This window comes from Dromiciops gliroides, chromosome 2 (assembly GCF_019393635.1).
Source record: "Dromiciops gliroides isolate mDroGli1 chromosome 2, mDroGli1.pri, whole genome shotgun sequence".
NCBI classification, from domain to species: Eukaryota; Metazoa; Chordata; class Mammalia; order Microbiotheria; family Microbiotheriidae; genus Dromiciops; species Dromiciops gliroides.
In genome coordinates, this window is record NC_057862.1 from 678,844,513 (window position 1) to 678,867,689 (window position 23,177).

Genomic DNA, 23,177 nt, shown 5'->3' on the forward strand with positions numbered 1-23,177 from the left:
CCCCGGCCCCCGCTGCCTACGTTCATTGGAGGACCGAGTGCGAGGTCTGATTGGGAAGAACACCCGTCGATAGACCGTCTCCTCCCGCCCCCTTCACTTTATTGGTTACTGAGGAAGACGCCTAGGGATGATTGGGTTCAATGCCTTTCAATATCCTCTGTTCCCGCCTCCTGCCCCCACCTTCTTTCACCGATCTCCTACGCCCTATGCTCATTGGCGACAGCGAGTAGCGTGAGTGAGAGCTGATTGGTGAAAATGGTTGTCAACAGCCTAGTACTTTCGGAGCCTCCTCTGGCCGTTGTCCCGAGCCATTGGGGAAGGGGAGCGGGACTGAGATCTGATTGGGCCCAAGTCTCACCTTGGCTCCTCCCCACGCCTCTACAACTTTGTTCGGGATTACCAACGCATCCCGAATAAACGGGAAGCAGGAAATTGCGCCAGGAGCTCACGGGGAGGATTGCGTTTCTTTCACACTTTAAGGTTCCCCAAACATCGTGTCCTGGCCTGGGACAGCAGGGGACGGGGGGAAGAGTCAGCTGAATGGTCCCTTCCGAGGTCAACGAGTTTCGGAGTACTAAGAGCCTAGAGTGGAAGCTATTGACTGGCATGTGTACTACCCCCTTCCCCTTGCCCTGCTTTGTTACGTACCCAATTCCTATTCCCGCTGATAAATTGGCCCCCAGAAGATGGCCACTTCTTCACCTCAGGGTCCTAGGAATACCCCTGAAGGATTGGGGTGTCTTGGGGCAGGTAGGTGGCACAGTGGATAGAGCACCGGACCTGGAGTCAAGAGTACCCGAGTTCAAATTCGGCTCAGACACTTGACACTAGCTATGTGACCCTGAGCAAGTCACTTAACCCTCATTGCCCACTCTACCCCCCCCCCCAAAAAAAAGGTTTGAGGAGAAAATTGTAGGATCTTAGGTCTAGACATTGATGTAGGAGGTGAAAAAGGGGTTAACAGAAAAACCTAAGACCCAAGCTCTAATTCTGATATGAGCTCTAAAAGGGATTCAGACCTCAGTTAATAGATAACTTACAAGTCAGGATGCTAGGTTCTCTTACCCACAGTAATCAGTACCCATAACGGGAACATAAAGGGGCAGGTCATAGAACAATGATAAAATGACAAACTATAGAAATTTAGATTAGAAATAAATGATAAATGAAGATATTTTGAAACTAGCCATGGGAACCAGAAAGAGACATGTTCAGAAAAGGCCAAATTTGTCCCCAGATTCACCTTATGATGTGTAAACCCCCAAAACACACCTCCATGAAAAAAGGTACCCACCTCGGGGGTTGGCTTAGGACCCCAAGAACTCTAAATTAGGATAAGCCCTCCCCTGTACCTCCCCCAAATAGAGATTATTATATTGAGACTAATAATCAATTTATCCACACTATAAATATAACTGTCTTTCCTTTCCCTACTGGAGAGTGTGATGAATTAATGAGATTTAGCAGATACTCAAAGACCCACCTGGAGATTAATCTAGACTGATTGAATCCAGTGAGAGTGATTGACTGCTGATTAAGCCTACTTCAAATTAACTGGATTGTAATCACAACTGGAGAACACCTTCAGAACCAATGGATTTGGATGATGCCAACCAATCAGCTTGAAGCAGTGTGTAAGGACCGCCTCTGTTCCAGAATTATAAAAAGCTTCCACAGTCAGCTTGCTGGACAGTTTCTGATTAAAGCAGGCTCCTGGAGGAGGACTTGAGGAAGAACCCAACCAGGCTGGAACTCTATGCGAGATAGGCTTTTTCTTAACTTTCTGAACTCCTTGTGAACACTTGCATGCTTTAATAAATGTTTAATGCCCAAAGACTGGTGCTGAAGCTTCTAATTTAAGGTGACCACAATTTAGATTTTAAACATCACAAGAGATACATTTCCACTTCTCTGGTTCTCCCCCCGTGGTCACTCACAGTATTGCAATAAAACTTGGGAAACTGAGTCACTGAGTCTTGTAATTCTTTTGGGATGACTCACAATCTATTTGACCCTAATTCCATCCCACATCAGACATGAAAGGGACCTTGGAAATCATAGACTCACCTTAGAGGTGAGGAAACTGAGGCAAACAGATGAAGTGACTTGCCCAGGAACTTATAGTTTGTATCTGAGGCAGGATTTGAGTCCTGGTCTTCCTTCAAATCCACACTGCTGCCCTGGAGTGGGAGAGGCAGTTCATTAAGGAGGAGTCAAAAGCTCTTCCCCCTTCAGGGAGGGCTTGTAATGGACCCAGTCACCATAGGATTGTGACTTCCTCTAGCTCTGTTTAGCAGCCAGTGATGGTGATAATGGGAGTTATTATCCAGGGCTTGGGTCCAGCAAGGACCAGAGAGCCAGAGATTTAAGCATACATAGTGTGTAGTTGTTCAACTGACTCATTAAGGGGTCCAGATTGCTAAGGGAAGACACTTGTCAGAGCAGGAGGGTTGTGGCCAACTAACGTACTGATGTGTTCAGTGATGAGAAGTCATCATGAGGACAAGGAAAAGGTTTAAGAGGAGTGAGGCCTAGGAAGAAATGGAATGAGAGGAGAATATGGTTAGATAAAGGAATTTCAGAGTTCTCCATAATTGGATGGTGTCCTGGAGAGAAGAGAGTATCAAAGAAAAGAAGGTGATCAGCAGTGTGAAAGGCTGCAGAGAGAGAGGTCAAGGAGAATGAGGATGGAGAAAGGGCTATTGGCAACTAAGATCACTGGCAGCTTTGGAGAGGGCATTTTTGGTAGCATGATGAGGTTGGAAGCCATGCTGTAAAGGGTTAAGAAGAGAGAGAAAGTGAAAGCACTTTGTTGTTGACGATCTTTTGAGAACTTTTAGCTAGAGAAGGCAGAAGAGATATAAAAGGACAGGAGAAGGGTCAAGTAAGAGGGGTTTTTTTTGTTGTTGTTTGTTTGTTTGTTTTTGCGGGGCAATGGGGGTTAAGTGACTTGCCCAGGGTCACACAGCTAGCAAGTGTCAAGTGTCTGAGGCTGGATTTGAACTCAGGTATTTCTGAATCCAGAGCCGGTGCTTTATCCACTGCACAACCTAGCTGCCCCCAAGTGAGAGTTTTTTGAGGATGGGAGAGACAAAGGCATGTTTGTATGCAAAAGAGAAGGAACCAGTAGAGGAGAGATTGAAAATAAGTGAAAGAGGGGGCAGCTAGGTGGCACAGTGGATAAAGCACCAGCCCTGGATTCAGGAGGACCTGAGTTCAAATCCAGCCTCAGATACTTAACACTTACTAGCTGTGTGACTCCTGGGCAAGTCACTTAACCCTCATTGCTCCACATAAACAAAACAAAACAAAACAAGTTATAAAAAAAAGAAAAGTGAAAGAGTGGGGATGACAGAGGGAACCATCTTTTGGTGGTGAAGGGATGGAATGGGATCAACTGAACAAGTAGAGGGGTTAGTCTTGGCAAGGAGTGAGGAGACCTCATCATGGGAGACAAAGGTGGAAGAGGAAAGAGGGGCAGAGGGGACCTGGGTCAGAGGGGACCTGGCTGTGAAGAGATGAGGAAGAGGGGAGGAGAGGGAACTCATGACATCTCAAACTCAACATTTCTGAAACATCTATCTTTTGTTTTTTAATTATTATTTTTTTTTTAGTGAGGCAATTGGGTTAAGTGACTTGCCCAGGGTCACACAGCTAATAAGTGTTAAGTGTCTTAGGCCTGATTTGAACTCAGGTACTCCTGACTCCAGGGTCAGTGCTTTATCCACTGCGCCACCTAGCTGCCCCACACTATCTTTTCTTTTTCTTTTTCTTTTTTTTTTTTTGCGGGGCAATGGGGGTTAAGTGACTTGCCCAGGGTCACACAGCTAGTAAGTGTCAAGTGTCTGAGGCTGGATTTGAACTCAGGTCCTCCTGAATCCAGGGTCAGTGCTTTATCCACTGCGCCACCTAGCTGCCCCACACTATCTTTTCTTAACCCATCTCTATTCCCAACTTTCCTATTTCTGCTCACAGCAACGCCATCCTCCTGCTCACCCAGGTTCAGTCCTGTTCTCTTTTTACTCATCCTCACCTCATACAATCAGCCACCAGATTTAGCTGTTCCTACTTCCACAACATCTATATTCATATATATTCTTCTCTTTACTCACGCAGCCACCACTCAAATTTAAACCACCTCTCACATGAGGCAGCTAAGTGAGGCAATGGATAGAGTGCCGGGCTTGGAGTCAGGAAGACTCATCTTCCCGAGCTGAAATTCAACCTCAGACACTCACTAGCTGTGTGACCCTGGTCAAGTCACTAAACCCTGTCTGCCTCAGTTTCCTCATCTGTAAAGTGGGGATAATAATAGCACCTTTCTCTCAGGGTTGTTGTGAGGATCAAATGAGATCGTAATTATAAATTATTTAACATAACACCTGGCACATAGTAGGTGCTTAATGTTTATTTCCTTCCTTCTTCTCACCAGGACTATTGCAATGGCCTCCTGGGTGGTGTCTCAATCTCTTCTCCATTCCAGTCCCTCATGCACATAGCTACCAAGATGATTTTTCTAACCTAGGTCTGATCATGTCATTTAACATACACTCGAACGTGCACACACGAGAGAGCTCGCGTGCGCGCGTGCACGCGCACGCACACACACACACACACACACACACTCAGATGAAGTGCCCCTTCTCCCCAGCCCCCAGCAGCTAGTACCTTCCCCTCCAAGATTATTTCCCATTTATCTCCTCTCTCTGTGTTATGTACAAACCTAAATATGTGCATGTCGTCTTCTCCATTAGAATGCAAGCTCTTTGTGGATAGAAACTATTGTCTTTCTGTCTCTGTATCCCCAGGGTCTAAAACAGGGTCTGGTGTATAGTAGACATGTTAATGCTTTCTGATATGGTTCATGTATTGATTAGGGTTCCTTGGGAAGAGCTTATAGCTTGCAAGTTAGCCTTTATAAGTTGTCACAGCAAGCCCTTCCCAAATGATAAGAGTAATCTAATCAGCGTAGGGCAGCTAGGTGGCGCAGTGGATAAAGCACCGGCCCTGGAATCAGGAGGACCTGAGTTCAAATCCAGCTCAGACACTTAACACTTACTAGCTGTGTGACCCTGGGCAAGTCACTTAACCCCAATTGCCTCACTTAAAAAAAAAGTAATCAGCATTTATATACTGCTTTAAGGTTTGGAGAACACTTCCATACATGATCTCATTTGAACTTCACTGACCATTTTACAGATGAAGAAATTAAGTCTCAGGGAGATAGCCTGACTTGTCCAGGGTAACACAGCTAGTAAGTTCCAGAGATGCAAGGATCTCCTGAGACCAAGACAACAAAGCCAGTTCCTTCCAATACATCAGACAGCAAATAGCAACAGTGCTGGCTTTGGAGTCAGAGGCCATAGGTTGAAATTCCTCTCCTGATATTTATTCCTTCATGTATCATTGAGTACGTCACTTCCTCAGTTTCATTTTTTGGTTTTTTTTTGCGGGGCAATGGGGGTTAAGTGACTTGCTCAGGGTCACACAGCTAGTAAGTGTCAAGTGTCTGAGGCTGGATTTGAACTCAGGTCCTCCTGAATCCAGGGCTGGTGCTTTATCCACTGTGCCACCTAGCTGCCCCTCTCAGTTTCATTTTTAAAAATGAGGAGTTTGACTAGATTAGGTTCAGATCACAGTTCCTAACCACCCCCCCCCTCTCTGTTTTGAGTTTCTCAGTTTGGTGAAGTCTATGGACTCCTCCTGAGAATCATATTTTTTAAATGCTTAAAAGAAAACACCTGGGGCAGCTAGGTGTCGCAGTGGATAGAGAACTGGCCCTGGAGTCAGGAGGACCTGAGTTCAAATCCGACCTCAGACACTTAACACTTACTGGCAGTGTGACCCTGGACAAAACACTTAACCCCAATTGCCTCACCCCCCCGCCCCAGAAAGGAAAGAAAACACCTATGATTATCAAGGAAACCAATTATATTGAAATATAGTTATCAAGTAGTAAAAAAACCCAAAACAACAAAAAATGCCTACAAAATTAAGAAGACTAATAATAATGATAACTATAACAAATTGTGGTACATGGGTGTAATAGGATGTTATTATGCTGTAAGAAATGATGGATATGATGAATACAGAGAAACATGAGAAGGCTTACAAGAACTGATGCAGTGACATTAGCAGAGCCAAGGAAGCAATCTATATAATGGCTACAATGTAAAAAGAGCAACAGTGATAAAGCAAATGTTATGAAATTAACAAAGAACAAGCAAGGCTCCAAAGGAGAAAAAAGATGCTTATAAAGTATAAGGTCCATGGGTATGAAACACTGTATATATTTTGGTTTTGATCAGTTTTGTTGATTTTTTTTCTTCCTCTTTTTCTTTAAAAATTATTATTCTTTGTTATTTGGGAGGGGGAGGAGGAGGTTTAGAGGGGACAAATTTAGGCAATGTAAAACAAAATCTATCAATAACAATCATTTATTTATTAGCTGTCCATTTAGTCATTCATTTATTTAGTTACTCATTTGCCTATTTATTCATTAACTTATTTATTTGTTCCTTTAATCATTCATTTGTTCTGTTTATGTATTCATTAATTTATTCATAATATATTTATTCATCCATTCCTCTTTCTCTCTCTCTTTTTTTTTTTTTTGCGGGTCAATGAGGGTTAAGTGACTTGCCCAAGATCACACAGCTAGTAAGTGTCAAGTGTGAGGCCACATTTGAACTCAGGTCGTCCTGAATCCAGGGCTTTATCCACTGTACCACCTTGCTGCCCCTAGGCAACATGTGTTTAAAATTAACTTTAAGCTTTTTCCAGTCTCTTAATTCTAGTTCTTCCACCATTTCCTATTTGCCCTTGTCCGTACATAATTGTTTGCTTGTTTTCTCCATTAGATTGTAAACTGCTTGAGGGCAGGAACTTTTACTTCTTTATACAACCCCAGAGCTTAGTGCAGTCTTGGCATATAGTCATTTACTAAAATGATCATTGACCGACTTAAGTATTGAATTTTTTTTTCCAATTTTCAAGCATTCTTTTTTCTCCCCTCACCTCCCTCCCGTCCCGGAAAAAAGAAAAGAAAAACCAAACCCTTGTAACAAGTAAGTATAATCAAGCAAAACTCGTAACTGGCCATGTCCAAAAAGAGTCTTTTTGCATATTTCGTCTAGGGAACAGATTCCAAGCCTCTCTGCCTGTGGAGCCTCTTCCTTCCCAGCGGAAGAGGGCGCGCGCCTAGAGGTCCGTGGAGCCCTTCTCTCCTTCGCTCGCGACTCTATGGAAGCTCCAACCATAGAGCCACAGGAGGGCCCCGCCCCTTGGCTCAGCGCATCCAACGGCTTCGCGCCGAAGGTTCTGGGCCGCGCTGGCGCGCGAGGGATTGTGGGCCGCCGGAGGCTTCCAGAGTAGGGAGAGCAGCGGGCCACCGGAGGGCTCCCGATTCGCAGTCCAAGATGATGGTGAGTGGCCGCCGGCTCCATCCGTTGCCATCCGTCTCGGGGCGCCTGCCGGGCGGCTGGGGGTGGTGCCTGAGGATTTCCCCGCGCCCCGATGCGTCCTTTGGGGCCGGTGTAGCGGGGCCGGGGCCGCCTCGGCGCGACAGCCGCGCTCTGGGCCCAGCCGCGGCCTGGGGCCTGGCACAGCCTCTCGAGCCGGGCCGGAGCCAAGCGGCTGGCCGCGATCGGGAGCGGGGCGGCCACGCGGCGCCGGGGCCGAGGCCGGGAGGCCGCCGGGAGGGGACGGTCGGCCCGGACCGGGGAAGGAGCGCGCCGCGGGGGGCCGGTTCGGGACTCGGACTTCCAGCATGCTCCGGGGCCCGGCCCTGAAGGAGCCGCCGGGCCCCGGGCGCGGGGCATGCTGGGAGCTGTAGTCCGGGCGGGGGGGTTCCACGAGGGTTATTAGAGAACTAATTGTGTTGAACCCGAGGGTAGTTGTGGAGCTGCAGAGAGACGGTGGGGAAAACGGGCTCAGAGAGGGAGACGGAGGCGCCTGTCCTGCCCCCACCTCTGCTAGGATACCGCCGGGGATTCGAACCCAGGGCAGAGGAACGCGGGCCTCTCAGTCTGGTCCTCTGAATTCTAACCCAAGAGGAAGGGGTTGGACCCCATCGACCCCAAAGTTCCAACGGGTTGCAACTGTCGCGGGCTGTTAACCGGCTGCCTCCAGCCAGCCAATGAGCATTTATAGAGCGCCTACTGTATAACAGACTGTGCTTAGCTCTGAGGGTGCAAAGAGAGGCTGAAGAAAGTCCCTGCCCTGGGCGTTCAGTCTGGTCATTCATTCATTCATGCCTGCGCAGGCCGCGTTCTTTCTTATTTATTTTTGCTCTTTATGGACATTGTCTAATCGTGTTCCTGATGTTGACCCAGCCTTTCATGCCTGGTATAAATGTCACTGGACCACAGTGATTTGTTAGGTGGGGGCTTTGACACCCGCCCCACCCATCGATCATTCTGCCTCTCTCCTACATCCTCTGCCTCTTCTTCCTCTCTTCTCACTATTTCTTCCTCTCCCTGCCCTTCTCTCTTCCTCTTCCTTAGGCCCCTTTGCTGGTTCATCATCCATTTTCTGGCCACTGAACATGGGTCTTTCATCTCTATCACTTGGATTCAATTATCTCTATGGAGATGATTCTCAGATCTTTAGGTCTGGCTCTCATCCATTCCTCCAACATTCTCCCCTCCCCTCCTTTTTATTTATTTTTAATGCTTTTGTACTATTTTATTTGGGGGGGGGTGATGCAATTGGGGTTAAGGGTCACACTGCTAGTAAGTGTCAAGTGTCTGAGACCAGATTTGAACTCAGGTCCTCCTGACTCCCCATCCAGTGCTCTATCCACTGTGCCACCTAGCTGCCCCTCTTCCTTTTTAAAGCTGCCCTCTGTGCTAGGGAAATAGACACAATCCTCAGAGAGCTTATATTCTGTAAAGAATTGTTATTTGAGGTTTTTATGCCTGGGCTCCACAGGCTCCGCAAACTGCTCGGTGCTCCACCCACTGGTTGTAGCTGTTGCCATGGCCCTGGCACCTCATGTCATCACCACTCCCCAACACCTGCATGGGCCTGGCAAAATTATAATGATTGGAAGCCTAGTGAGGGTTAGGGTGGGGTTTTTCTGGGATTGGGGGAGGAGAATTGGGCATTCTAGCTGGACACTGGAACCACAGGAGTTCTGTGTATTCTCAGCTGATTCCTGGGCAGTGGTATCTTTACAGGTATTATAATTTCCCTTTCCCCATTTTATTTCCTTTCCCTTGATCCTACTGATCCTGTTTTTGTTGTTGGTTTTTTTTTAAGTTAGTTCTTGTTAAAATAAATCCTGTTCTGTTTTGAGGGAGGCTGTTTTGAGGGAGGCTGCCGGTCTCCTTCCTTGCCTCAATATTGCGGCGAGCCATTTAGCTAACACTCCCCAATTAAAAATTGGTCCCCACAATTCTGTCATGGGGAAAGTGATAGTTTTACAAAAGCTATCTCCTTTCATCCCCACAACAACTCTGGGAAGATCCCCATTTTACAGATAAGGAAATTGAGTCACACAATGACTCCGGGTCTAGGGCTCTGCCCCACTCTACCACCTAGTTGCCTCTAAGATACCTTATAAACCTGTGGTATTCCCTCAACAAATACATATACTGTCAGACACACACAGATGATAGATAAAGATCTATATTAGGCCTTGGCATCCGAGCTGACCCTCAACAGGGAGCAGGGAATTCCAAGGGGTGGAGAGCAATGACAGTGCACAGTTCCTCTCCCAGATGGGGGAGGAGCGCTTCTGGACAGTTCCCCCTGATTGTCCATTCATGGCCTTACCTCCAGGCTGGCCTGTCTGGTCTGTTGAGGGCCCCACTGTCCCAGCTGGTCCACCCGAAGGTTCAAATCAGCAACCCAATACCCCCCCAGGCACAAGTGGTCCAGAGGAAGAGAATGCCCAAAGCTGCAGCGGAGAGGGACGTTCTTGGGACAGAGTCATCCGTCCCCCCCCCCCCCCCCCCAGTTCCACCAGGCTCTTGGCCCCCAACAGCCAGGGGAGGTCCAGGCGCCCCTCAGTGGCCCCATGTGCTGTTCTTTGCATTGCCGTATCTCATCCCTCCCTTCTCTTGCCTGGGCCCAAGAAAGTCTCCTTGTCTTCAGTCCCTCCTCTCTGGATACCTCTCTCTTCATGCCCAGGATAATCTTCATCCTTCATCTGACCTTCCTTTAGGACTCAGCCCAGGGCAAGGCTCTCACCCCTCCATCCTTTCCCCACTTTTCCCTAAGGCTCCTTGTCTGGCTTCTCCCTCCTTTTTCCCTTTGAGAGCTTATGAAATGGGAGCTGCTGGAGGGCAGGTCACTTTTCTTTTCCGTTTTGTCATCCCCGGGGCCTAAAATCCTCCTGCCCAAAGTAGGCATTTGATGTGTATTGAACTGAAAATGAAATATGAAGTCCAAGTTCCAATCCAAGGCATTGGCTTTCCACCTTGTTTTCCTCTTCTCTGACTTATTAGAGGTATGACCTTGGGAAAGTCACTTAACCTCTCTGCTTCAGCCTCATCTCACCAATAGGCATAATACCCACCTGAGGTTTTTGGGAACCTTAAAGGGCTTTACAGCTGAATATAAAAGAGAAAAAGCCTGGGGCAGCTAGGTGGCACAGTGGATAAAGCACGGGCCCTGGATTCAGGAGGACCTGAGTTCAAATCCAGCCTCAGACACTTGACACTAGCTGTGTGACCCTGGGCAAGTCACTTAACCCTCCTTGCCCCGAAAAAACAAACAAACAACAACAAAAGAGAAAAAGCCCAGGACACATAGAAATAAACACATTATTGATGGCTTTTGTATTTATATCCATTTGTGGCTAGTATTTCCCTGTTCAGCCATCCCTCCTTCCAGAGATTTAAAAAGAGAGAAAACAGTAATTCAGCCATAGGCTTCCTTCCATGTGTGCCCTCCGCTCTGCACCCCTCAGTTCCCAGGCCACCCTGTGGTGAAGGCCTCATTCTCCACTGGAGTCAAGCTTGACCACTGTGCTAAATCTGCAGCTTTCCTAAGTGGCAGTCTAACGTAGGCGGTAATTTTAATAAACTGACCCCGAGGGAAAGTGCCCCTGTAACTGAAAGCAGTTTTGTTGTGTAGTTTTCTAGGGCCCACGCTTGTTGTCCTTGCTCTCCTCCTTTGTTTCTATGCAGCACGTGGTCCTGTGGCTTTCCTGCTCTCTGGATTGTTTGGTTTAGATTGTAAGCACTTGGCCCACTCGACATCCCAGTGTATGCTTTAATAAACCTATTTTTCTGTCCTGATGACTGGGTAAGAGGTCCAAGTTCTCAGCTTGTACAAGTCACAGGATCACAGTGGGATGGCAGCGGGCCACCAGAGCATGGGATGTTGAGGCTGGATGGAGTCTTGGAGTTTGTAGCTGCTCCTCCCTCCAGAAATCTGCAGAATTACTGCAGATCCAGATATGCAGCAAACCTGCCTACCCGGGGCCAGGGACTTTCTTCTCCCTCTTTTTGTACCCCCAGAGCTAAGCACACTCTGTGTCTGTCTTTTTTAAAATGTGTGTCTGTGTTGTGATGAAAAAAACACCCATTCATTTAAAAGTGTTAGGAAATTCAGGGTAGCTCTTTGTCATCCAGCATTTTCTTTCTCTCTCTCTCTTTTTTTTTTTTTTGGGTGGGGCAATGGGGGTTAAGTGACTTGCCCAGGGTCACACAGCTAGTGTCAAGTGTCTGAGGCTGGATCTGAACTCAGGTTCTCCTGAATCCAGGGCTGGTGCTCTATCCACTGCGCCACTTAGCTTCCCCTGCATCAAGCATTTTCTCAATGAACAGAAACCACTAGAAAAATGACTGTTACACAGAAGGCTTTGATATTTTTTGTTATTAAAAAGACAGCCCCCCTCTTTCTCAAGATGGTGGGAACCCCTGCCTCAGAGAGCTTTGGGGGGAAAACGCCTACTGTGAAGGCAAGCTGTGTTAAACAGGTCACAGAGCAGGGCAGGACTAAGGACGTGATGGAGCCTTCCTGGTGTCTGGCCCTGCCAGGCCACATTGGGGTCCAGTGGGCACAGTTCTGGGCACCATGTGGTAGGCAGGGCATTGATCATCTGAAGACAGTGCTTGAAAGGGATGTTTACTTTGAGGGATGAGCACGTTCTAGCCATCTCGTGAATGAGGGACCAGACTTGTTCTCCTTGATAGGGGATGGAAGGGGGTTCAGGATACAGATTTCTGCTCCAGCGGAAGCTAAGGAAAGGCTTTCTGACTGTCCAGACTTCCTCTTCAGAGGATGCGGGGTGCCTGGGTCCTCATGGCCCTGGGCACCCTTTCCATCTCAGAAGCTGTGAGTCTCTGTCTTGTCCAAGATCTGGACGGATGTGCTGATCTCCTGACAGACAGCAGGGCCTTCCCTTTTGATAGCGTCATAGGCCGTGAGTGCCAGTCCTCCTCCTTCTCCTCCTCTTCTTCCTTGCCTGTTACATCTGGGGAGTGTATAGGAGGCATTGTGGATGCTTCCCTCCCCTTTGGCCTCTGTCCCTGCTTCCATCTCCCAGGGCTCCCCAAGTTCTTCTGGGGTGCAGTGGTCGGGGAGACCTTGAGGACTGTTGCCTTCAGGCAGGCCCTTTTGGGGATCCTGCTGTGTTCTCCAGCCACACCTTCTCCATCAGCTGCCTCGCTGTTGGCCTGACCATCTGTGTTCGACTTGACCTTGGCCTGGACTCAGAGCCTTTACTGGCCGCCTAGGCAGGTGGGTAATTCCTGGCCCACCTTTCTTCATGGACCTTTCCCCTGCCAGCCCAAGGCCAGCGCCAGTTCTAGGGGTGGAGTCATGCTTGTGTGCCTTGGGGTCACTGCGGGAGGTGTGGCAGAGAAGCCCAGGTCCCTGCTGATGGTGGAGCCCTCTAGGTCACTCAGCAAGCATTTTTGAAGTGCTTGATGCATTTCAGGCACCTAAAACAGCCAAAAAGGCAGGAGAGAAAGCTTCTCTCCGGACTTGGCTTCTCCAGCCAGGCCTCTTAGAGAGCTCGAGCTCACCAGCTCACAGTGGGCTCTGAAAAGGGAGGCTCTCCCCTGGTAGAGTGAGTCCTCTTGGAGGGCAGAGATTGTTCTCCTTCCAACTTGGCGCGTGGAGGATGGGAGTATCACCTGTGCTTTCACTGGTGTTCAGTAGGCCCGACTGATGACTCTCCCTCCACCAAGGCAGCTTGCTACTTTTAGAGAGTGGTCTAGCGCCTTGAAGGTAACGGGACTTTCCCAAGGTCCTGCAGTCTCCATTTGTCAGAGGCAGGATTTGAACCCAGATCTTGTGCCTTTGAGCCTGCTCTCCCTCTGGTAGGTCTCGTTTCCTCTGACACATGGTGAGCAGTGTTTATAAATGCTAAGTAGTTTTCTTAGGCGTCTCGCTGCTTTAAATCCCAGGGAGTCCCTGCAGATGAAGAAGAATGTCTTGGGAGAGTAGCCTCGACATCCCCGGTACTGTGACTTTGGGGACTCCAGGAACCTCTTGGTTATCTCTTCTCACCTCTGGACAATATAGAATGGTGTTCAGCCAGCCATTAGGGCTCCTTACTGGGGGAGTTCTATGGTGTCAGCTCGAAAGGGCATCAAAACTCAGGGGTTTGACCAAGGACACTGGGCTATGGGCGGGTTGGTGTTTGCTTAAGAAGCTAAAGAAGGCTGTCCCCCACCCTCGGCCCCCCCACCCCTCAGCTGCCAGCTGGTTACCATTCTGTGGTAAACATCCCTGGATCGCACCTGAAGCGCTTGGCACTGATGGCTCTCCCTGGGGCCCCATCTGCTCTTCTGATTGAGCTGTGATGCTGAGACAAGGGATCTAAGGGACAGGGTCCCCTCCCTCCTGCTTCATCCCAATTCCAGTGGCCTGATTCTTCCTGGAGGCAGCGCTGGCAGGATGGGGTTGGGGGAGGGTGAAGGGTGTATTTAAATCTCTTTGAAAATTAAGTTTAAAAACATTCCAGTTCCATACTCTCTCCCTTTCCTACCTGTGGAAGGCAAGAAAACGACCCATTCCAAAGGTATAGTCGCATGTGCTGTTTCTGCTGGTTACCCATTGGCCCTGGTCCGTTCTCTCTCTCTGCAGCCCACGCCAGTTATCCTCCTGAAGGAGGGCACGGACAGCTCCCAAGGGATCCCTCAGCTCGTCAGCAACATCAGCGCCTGCCAGGTGATCGCAGAGGCCGTCCGAACGACCCTGGGCCCCCGAGGGATGGACAAGCTCATCGTCGACGGCAGAGGTGAGTCTGGGCACTGCTTTCTTCTTGGCCGCCCATTCTCAGGGCACACGTAGAGGTCATTTCATCAGGCTGTTTGAAGGGTGACGGATAGTAGGAAGGAAAAACCCTGCACAGGGGGCAGAAAACACAGACACTGAACCAGTGTGGGGGCACAGAGAGGAAGTGGGAGATGTTCCCAGGGCAGGGAGGTTAGTGTGGGGAGAAAATCTGGGAGAGCTGGAGAAGATGGGCCTGCAGAGGGAGGGAGGGAGGATTTCCGCTGGCTGAAAGGAGCGGGGAAGGCCTCTTTAATGAAGTAGAGGCAGCACAGCCATGTTTGTGGCTACCCTGATGCAGGGTAAGTGACCGTGCTGCCTGCCTTCCTACACGCTTGGCCTGGTGGCCCCAGGAGGCTGGGGCCTGCTTTTCCAGAAGTTGGAAGCCCCTTCTCTGGGCCCTAATGACCCTTTACAGAGGAGAGAACTGAGGTAGACACAGGTGAAGTCACTTGCCTCGGTCCCACAGCTAGTAAGTGTCAGAGGCAGGATTGGAACCCAAGCCTTCTGGTGCTCTCTTCTCGGTGGCATGCTGCCTCTGTGACATGTGGTAGGGATGCTCCTGCAGCCCCTTCCCCAAGTCATGTGGCGTCCCCAGGATTGTCTTTGCCTGGTGACGTTATGCTCCACACTTGTGAGGTGCAGAGAGGAGTGTCTGGAGGAAAGGGTGGCCAGGCAGCCACTGTGGACTTGACACGTCAGAGCCGTGGCCATGGTCCTGTCTGCTGCTGCCCCCGGCGTCTGGGTGTGGGTTGGATGTGATGAAAGAAAATGGGGCGGTTAGATGGAGCAGTGGATAGAGCATCAGCCCTGGATTCAGGAGTACCTGAGTTCAAATCCAGCCTCAGACACTTGACACTTACTAGCTATGTGACCCTGGGCAAGTCACTTAACCTCATTGCCCTGCAAACCACCCCCCCCCCAAAAAAAAAAAGAAAGAAAGAAAATGGCCTGAACCCATTGCTGTCCCTTCCAGGCAAAGCAACAATTTCCAACGACGGTGCCACCATCTTGAAGCTCCTTGATGTCGTCCATCCTGCCGCAAAGACTCTGGTGGACATTGCCAAGTCCCAGGATGCTGAGGTGAGGGAGCTAGCCTGGACAGGATGGAAAGGGAGGACAGTAACACCTCCCAGTGTCTGAGCACCACTGCGCTCGGTGGCCGGTGTGAGTCCTGGGTGAATCCACCAATGGCTAGGCAGTTCATTAAGCAGCTACTGTGTGCCAGGCATTGGGCTGATGAGGGAACACCCCGTCCTGGGCTTGGAAAGCTTTTCTCTCAGCCTTCAGGCTGCCTCTGTGGTGCCTGTTAATTGTTAAACTTTGTGGTAAAAGGGATTTTTGTGAACAAATGAATAGAGATGGTCTCTCTAGGATTCAAGTCCTGCCTGTGCCCCTGTACAAGTCACTCCCTTCTCTGGGTCACGTGTTGGACCGTATGACCCCCCCCCCCTCCCCCGGCTCCCTCTGGGCCCTAGAACTAAGCTCTTCCAGCCTCTGCCTGGGAAGCCCCGGGAGGGACCCAGCCCAACGGCCCTGACTGTGGGGGGCGGTGGGGGCAGATGGCAGGGCCACTTGAGCTTTGGGAATAAAGCCTTTTTGTGGCTGCAGGTTGGCGATGGGACCACTTCAGTGACTTTGCTGGCAGCAGAATTCCTGAAGCAAGTGAAGTCCTACGTGGAGGAGGGCTTGCACCCCCAGATCATCATTCGGGCTTTCCGCACGGCCACACAGCTGGTAGGTGAAGCCTGGGCTGTGGTGGACATGGCCGGGGCTTACTGTCTTTTCTAGGAGAGAAGAAAATGTCCTGGTGCCACAGTTGGTGGCTCCTGATCTTCCCGAGCCAGGGTTGTGTGTCTTCCCCACACACCGGGTCTGCGGTTGGGGTGGTAGACAGGAGGAACATTAGGAACAGTAGCCAGGAGACTGTGCTCCAGGCCTGAACTCTCTGTGGGGCTGGGGGCAAGGCTGTCCCCTCGTAGGGTGTTAGCTCCTGTCCAGACTCAGCGGGATTGTGAGGGTAAATTGAAGACGTACTTGAAGGTGTTGTCAAATCACAAAGTGCTTTGAAGTTGATTCAGAGCCTCTGGAAGTTCCCAGCCGTGGCCAGCCTTTGGCATTGGCCTGGCCCCCGACACAGCGGGCAGGGCAGGGGCAGGGCCTTGAAAGGACCTTCATTCACGGGGACTAGTGAGAAGCAGCTTCACGCTCAAACATCTGGGGCCCCAAATGAAGTGGCTTTTTTCCTTCTTCTCGGCAGGCAGTTAACAAGATCAAGGAGATTGCTGTGACTGTAAAGAATGAAGACAAAGAGTAAGTTTGCTTGATCCCCAAAGTCCTAGGTTCCTCCGGGGCAGGTCAGACGCAGAAACATGTTGTAGTCAGCACATGGGCCTGGGGTGCTCTAGGAAGCAGCCCAGCTCGAGCCAAGTGCCAGTCCGTGGGCTTTAGTTAATGGGCGTCCTGGGGGCTCTCGGGCCCACAGGCACCATCTGTCCCCGGTGATGCGTCTGAAAGGTGGAATGGGAAGGGTTGGCAGGGAGGGGAGGGGGCAGGCGGCCCTTGAGGGCTGGGCCCTGACTTGCCGTGTGTGCCAGGGAACAGAGGCGACTGCTTGAGAAGTGTGCCGTGACCGCGCTGAGTTCCAAGCTGATTTCCCAGCAGAAAGCCGCCTTCGCCACTATGGTGGTGGATGCTGTGATGATGCTCGATGACCTGCTGCAGCTCAAGATGATTGGCATCAAGAAGGTTCAGGGCGGTGCCCTGGAGGTGAGTGCTGGTGTCGCCCAAGGCCCGTGGGGCTCTCAGTGTCCGTGTCATCTGGGCACTCTGGACTGGTGACGTGCGAAAGTTGCCGAGTGAATCTGTCGTGGTTTTGTGTGGTAGCGTGGCCGGTCCCTCGGCCCCCGTGCCAGGGTTTGTTTGGGGGAACAGGGCGCTGTGGACGGTCTCTGAGCCACCCCACTTGGTAGAAGCTGGGCTAAGGGAAGCCAACTGGACGCTCTCTTCTAATGGCTGTGCCACTGTTGGCACCATCTTTGAAAGCAGTTTGCCGTGTCAGATCACCTGGCTCATCCTGAACTTGAAATGACAGTGCTGGAGTCCTCAGATCCAGACAGCCATACGCGCTGCAGGGGGCTGCTGGCCGGCCGCCAGTCTTGCTGGGCATGTGGCCATCAGAGGTCACCTGCGGGTGAAAGCCCTGTCGTGAGAGAATGCCATTGATGGCTGGTGAGGGCAGAAAAGAGTGGGCAGTGTTGGACGGACTCAGGTCATCAGAAAAGAATGGGGAGGGAACCAGCCTTGGGCAGAGGAGACACTGCCCGTGCCCTCGCCTGTGGGCTGCGCTCGCGGCTTGACCGTGATTCTGAAGAGGAAGTGGCCTGTACTGTAGGCATCGAGTGGCCAGGAAGAAGACTGCAAGTCACTGAACCTTGAGGAGACCCACGTTTCTCCCTAAATCTTCTCTCTGAAACCATCACAGAGATCTCTGTACGTCACACAGAACAGATTTCTGCCTGTTCAAAAAAAAAAAAAGAGGAAGAGGAGGAAATAAGGTCTGGCCTGCCCTCCGTGTCCATCGTGTCTTCTGGAGGACATTGCTGAGACTTGGAGCAGGGGTCCGAGTGAGCTGAGGAAGGGGACGGGGCCTCCTCAGAGGCCACAGACCGACCAGGCCATTCCCACATTGAGCTTGTGCAGCCCAGCTTAAGAGCAGGCTCTGCCTCCTGCATGGAGGATTCTGGGTGGTTCAGGGGTTCCGGGGGGCTCATTAAAGGAAACAGAACCAGCAACTTTGGGTTGAGCTGCCCAATGGCCGTGGAGTGGGAATGTTGGCCCTGGGAAGGACAGGCCCCTACCGTGAGGAGGGAGGCTGAGGGTGGGGGGCGGTGACACCAGCCAGCAGCCCCCCAAGTCACATGTGCTCGCGGCCCGAGGCAGCAGCAGTTCAAGTGGGAAAGATGCGGTTTGGCTTTTCGTCTGCTTTACAGAGAAATGCTTATTTGAGGAAACTTCAGCAGCCAGTAGTTTTTTTTTAAAAGGAAAAAAAATCTAAGGAAAGACACACTTTGCACAGGAATATGAATAAATTAATGAAATAACATTTCCTAAAATAAAGTGTGATTCTAAAGGGAAACAAGGCCACCGGTGCGATTTCCTTTGAGGTAGGACAGGTGTTTTCTAGACTGTTCCTAATTCTTCAAGGAGAAAGCTGGGATCTGGTGAATCGGGTGTGACCTTCCAGGTCAGCCAGGGGCCCTGGCATTATGCAGTCAGTACTGGGTCCCTTGAATGGAGGCCTGGTTTTCTGAATGAGTAGGTAGGCTGTGGTTGCCCGGGCCACATCTGGAAAGACATTGGGAAGCTGACAAGGGTGTAGGGAGACCATACCCTGAAGAAGAGTCTGGGGTCCTGCTGGCCTCCAGGGCAGTGACTCTCAGAAGGAGAAGTGTGTCCCACCCATTTGAGGGAGCCTTATGGGGGAGGGGCTGCCCTGGGAGCTGCTGGCCCAGCTGCACTGAGTGTCCTGAGGTGGAGGCAGTGTCCCGGGGAGTTGGGTTGGTGTGGCTTCTCTGCTCCCCAGCTCCTGGCCTCACCTCGCACACTTGTTACAGGAGTCCCAGCTGGTGGCCGGTGTTGCTTTCAAGAAAACATTCTCGTATGCTGGGTTTGAGATGCAGCCCAAGAAGTACACCAACCCCACCATCGCCTTGCTGAACGTCGAGCTGGAGCTGAAGGCCGAGAAGGACAATGCCGAAGTCCGAGTGCACACAGTGGAGGTGGGCCTTGCGAGCCCCAAGCGGTGGGCCGCCAGCCCACGATCGCTCCTTGGTCTATGCTGCTTTCCCTGTTTTCACCCCTGGGCTGTAGGAGTGGGGTGCAAGGAGTGTGCCTGAGGCTCCGGTCAGCTCCCACCCTTGTGACCAGGGGCGTGGTTCTCCGAAGGCATCTCTGGGGGTGCCGGAGGGAGGCGGCAGGGACCCGGGCCCTCCCTGTGCCTGTGCTGGGGGGATCTGTCTTCCTCTCTGGGGTTACATCCTTCATGGTGGTCTCTGACCTTTTTCGGGGCTTGATTTGCTGGCTGGTACCCCCAGATTGGAAGGACCAGAGTGGGGTGCAAAGATGAGCTGGGCCCTGAGCCTTCGTTCTTGCCTTTGCTTAGGACTACCAGGCCATCGTAGACGCTGAGTGGAACATCTTATATGACAAGTTAGAGAAGATTCACAGCTCGGGGGCCAAAGTTGTCTTGTCCAAGCTTCCCATTGGTGATGTGGCTACTCAGTATTTCGCTGACCGGGACATGTTCTGTGCTGGCCGTGTCCCGGAGGAGGATCTGCGGAGGACCATGATGGTAACTGCTGGGCGGGGCTCTGGGTGGGGCGGGTGGCCTCTAGGCCCCCATGGGTGCTGCTGGGAGGTTGTGGAGCCCAACCTTACTCCATTTACCTTGTGACCAGGGAGGCTCTGAGGCGAATGGCTGATCCCCAGATAGCTTTTCCCAAGCCCCCAGCATGCTCCTGGGCCATCTGACTCCTGAGTCTGAAGTGTGGGGCCTGCGATGAGAGCTCATTTTCCCGTCATCCTAAGCAGGGTATAATTAGGGAGGGCGTCTGCTGCTCCCTGAAATCCCAAGGAATGCTGTGGCCCAGGCCTTTTGTCAGGCTCCCCTGCCGTGGTTTGGGGGGAGCCTATCGAGCTGGCTGCTCCCCCCTCCCTTAGGAGAGTCCCCCAGGCATCCACACAGCTGCAGGGCAGGGCTCAGAGGCAGGACCCCCACCAGCGTGCCCAGTGACTGTATGTCATGCTCCTCTGTTGGGCTCTCGCTCCCTGAGGAGGGAGAGCTACAATCTGCATTGTAGCTGTTCCCTTCGTTTTTTTTTGTTTGTTTTTTTTAGTGAGGCAATAGGGGTTAAGTGACTTGCCCAGGGTCACACAGCTAGTAAGTGTTAAGTGTCTGAGGCCAGATTTGAACTCAGGTCCTCCCGACTCCAGGGCTGGTGCTCTATCCACTGTCCCTTCGTTTTTGGGACTGCGCTGAGGGGCGCAGGGAGGGGCAGGGGCAGGGAGGGGCTCTGAGGAGAGCCATTGGGCTCAGGCCTTGACGGTTCTGCTTTCTCTCCTCCCCAGGCCTGTGGGGGCTCCATCCAGACCAGTGTCAATTCTCTGACCCCGGACGTGCTGGGCAGCTGTCAGCTGTTTGAGGAGACACAGATTGGAGGCGAGAGGTGAGGGGTCTTGGGCTGCTCTGACTCGCTGTAGTCAGCAGAGACGCAGGGAGCTTGGCTCTGTGGGGGGGGGGGTAGGGGGTGGGGGGGACTGATGGGCAGCACTGAGGCAAGGTGCCAGGGTCACGCTTGGGCACAGGGTCAGCGGGCATGGGACTGCTGGCTGGCTCTGAAATCCTGGGGCTGCCATTGCACTTGGTGGGTGAGGTGTGTGTGTGTGTGTGTGTCTGGGTTGGGCCAGGAGGCTTGTCCTGCTCACCAGAGCCTGGGGATTTGGGGGTTGGGGGAGAGAGATCTGGCAGTGGGGTGTCCTAGCCCAGCCTTGCTGCTGGGAGCACTGGGCAGGCTGGAGGAGGGTGAGTGGGCAGAAGAATGAATGGGGGCTTGTCCTGGGGCCTTCTCCATCCCCAGGTACAACTTCTTTACCGGCTGTCCCAAGGCCAAAACCTGCACCATCATCCTTCGAGGGGGCGCCGAGCAGTTCATGGAGGAGACGGAGCGCTCGCTCCACGATGCAATCATGATTGTGCGCAGAGCCATCAAGGTGCGTGGCCTTGGCTGGGGACATGGGAGGCCAGACAGCAGAGGGACCGCTGCTCGAGGTTTGAGAGGGAGGTGGGGTGAAGGCGGGGCAGGAAACGTGTCCCGCTGAGGTTGAGGGGGCACCTGCTCAGTGGGGACCGTCAAGGTCTGGGACATCAGCTTCCTCGTGTCGGCAGCATCCCAGGCATGGTTAGTGGGGAGGTTATGCCTGCTTAGGTTGTGTTGGGGGCTCTCGCAGGGGCGGGTCACGTGTCCAGTCCAGAGTGACAGCTGGCACAGCTCTCCTGCTCCTGGAGGCTCTTGGTCCAGCGGGTCCCGTGGGCATCCTGCCCCACTGTCGGCCATGCTTTCTCTTCAGAATGACTCAGTGGTGGCAGGAGGGGGTGCAATTGAGATGGAGCTCTCCAAGTACTTGCGGGACTACTCGAGGACCATCCCAGGCAAGCAGCAGCTGCTGATCGGGGCCTATGCCAAGGCCCTGGAGATCATTCCCCGGCAGCTGTGCGACAACGCCGGCTTCGATGCCACCAACATCCTCAACAAGCTTCGGGCCAAGCACGCCCAGGTGGGTGCCCCACCCTGCACCCGGGGGTCCGGGTGGGGGGGACGGACAGCATGGCCTGGCCTTGCCACATACTTGCTGTTTGACCTTGGGAGGTCATGGGGTCTCCCGAGAGCGGGGGTGGGGGGGGAACACGACACGGACCTCCGCATTCTACAAAGGCTTACTTGGCTGAGGTGGTTTCCTGTTTATACAGTGGTGACTCCTCACACATCAGACCACACTGACCATCGTCCTTCATTATGCCCAGAGGATCCATGGGTGTGGTCTGGGTGCGAGATAACCTTGTGCCCATGTGCGGGATCCAAGTTATTTTAATGTCTCAGCCCCGGGACCCTGTGGGCCCCTGTGGACCCCTCTCTAGTCCTGCTGGTGTGAGTGTTGGGTTTTGTCCTGGGTGGTGGATGTTGGCATGGGGGCCGTGGGCAGGGCCTCCCTGGTGCGCCTCCGTCCAGGCTGTCCCTGCCGTGGCTCTTGGCCAGGCTGTGGCAAGCTTGCTCGTTCCTTGGGCCCTTGGCTTTGAAGAGGGCCCTGGCTGGTGTCTGGGCCTGAGACCCCTGCCCCTGGCCGTGGCCCTGTGTGGCTGATGGAGGGTCCTGTCTCTTTCAGGGTGGCATGTGGTACGGTGTGGACATCAACAATGAGGACATAGCGGACAACTTTGAAGCTTTTGTGTGGGAGCCCGCCGTGGTACGCATCAACGCCCTCACGGCTGCTTCTGAGGCCGCCTGCCTCATCGTGTCTGTGGACGAGACCATCAAGAACCCACGCTCCACTGTGGACGGGCCCCCTGCGGGCCGTGGCCGTGGCCGGGGGCGCCCCCACTGAAGAAGGCCCTTCTGCCTCTCCCATCTGTCTGCAGGGCGGGCACACTTAGCTGGGGTTGAGGGGCAAGAGGGGACAAACACGCCTGACTCTGTTCTCCCGGAAGGTTATTTAAATAAAACTCAAGGCCTGAGTCTTGTTGAGGGTGGCTTCTTTGGACCCGATGCGAGGGGCTGCTCCTCTGCTGGCTCCGGAAGAGGGGGTGGCCTCTCCCCGATGGATCGGCCCTCAGTCTCCAGCCTGCCACAGGCTGCCTGGGTAGGATGTTTGCTGGCCTCATCCCGCCCCGGCCAGAGCAGGGGCGGGGCAGAGCTTGGGAGGCTGTTAGCTTGTGGGATGGGCAGGGACTGAATGTGGGGAGGGTTTTCCTGGGGCATCTGAGGTGCCCCGGCCTTTGAGCTAGAAGCTCAACCCCACCCCTGCCCCCCTCCTTTTACAGTGGGGGGAGCAGCAGTGACATGTCGAGGTCCAATGCTGGGGGCAGCCCTGCTGTGGCCCACGGCAGAGGGACAAAGGGGTCCGCCTTGGTCCTCTGGCCGCCTGTGCTCAGTTCTGGGGTCCCGTGGGAGGGCAGCGTGGACAAGGAAGGGCTGCGAGCCAGGAAGGGGACCTTGAGTCCAGCGGCTCCTGCTGGTGTCTGGAGCCTACCCTGGGGAGCGGATGGGCTGCCCCTTGGGGAGGGTGTTAAGACAAAGGCCTCAGTGGGAAGAGGACCCCACCTCCCCCGCCCAGCATGGGGGGAGGACCACTAGGGGTCCTTGCTTACTTGACCCTTGTGCCCTCGG

The 23,177-nt window shown here is 52.5% G+C and overlaps 1 protein-coding gene across 1 annotated transcript; it reads left to right on the forward strand.

The window, feature by feature from the left end:
* Positions 1 to 7,273: 7,273 nt before the first annotated feature.
* CCT7 (chaperonin containing TCP1 subunit 7) lies at positions 7,274 to 22,525 on the forward strand. The gene is made up of 12 exons (XM_043987963.1): positions 7,274 to 7,424; positions 14,047 to 14,200; positions 15,212 to 15,318; positions 15,847 to 15,972; positions 16,496 to 16,548; positions 16,833 to 17,004; positions 18,852 to 19,016; positions 19,400 to 19,588; positions 20,365 to 20,462; positions 20,874 to 21,006; positions 21,364 to 21,570; positions 22,177 to 22,525. Exons 1-12 carry the CDS (start codon positions 7,419 to 7,421, stop codon positions 22,393 to 22,395), a joined length of 1,629 nt encoding a protein of 542 aa, XP_043843898.1. The 5' UTR covers positions 7,274 to 7,418; the 3' UTR covers positions 22,396 to 22,525.
* The last annotated feature ends 652 nt before the right edge of the window (positions 22,526 to 23,177 follow it).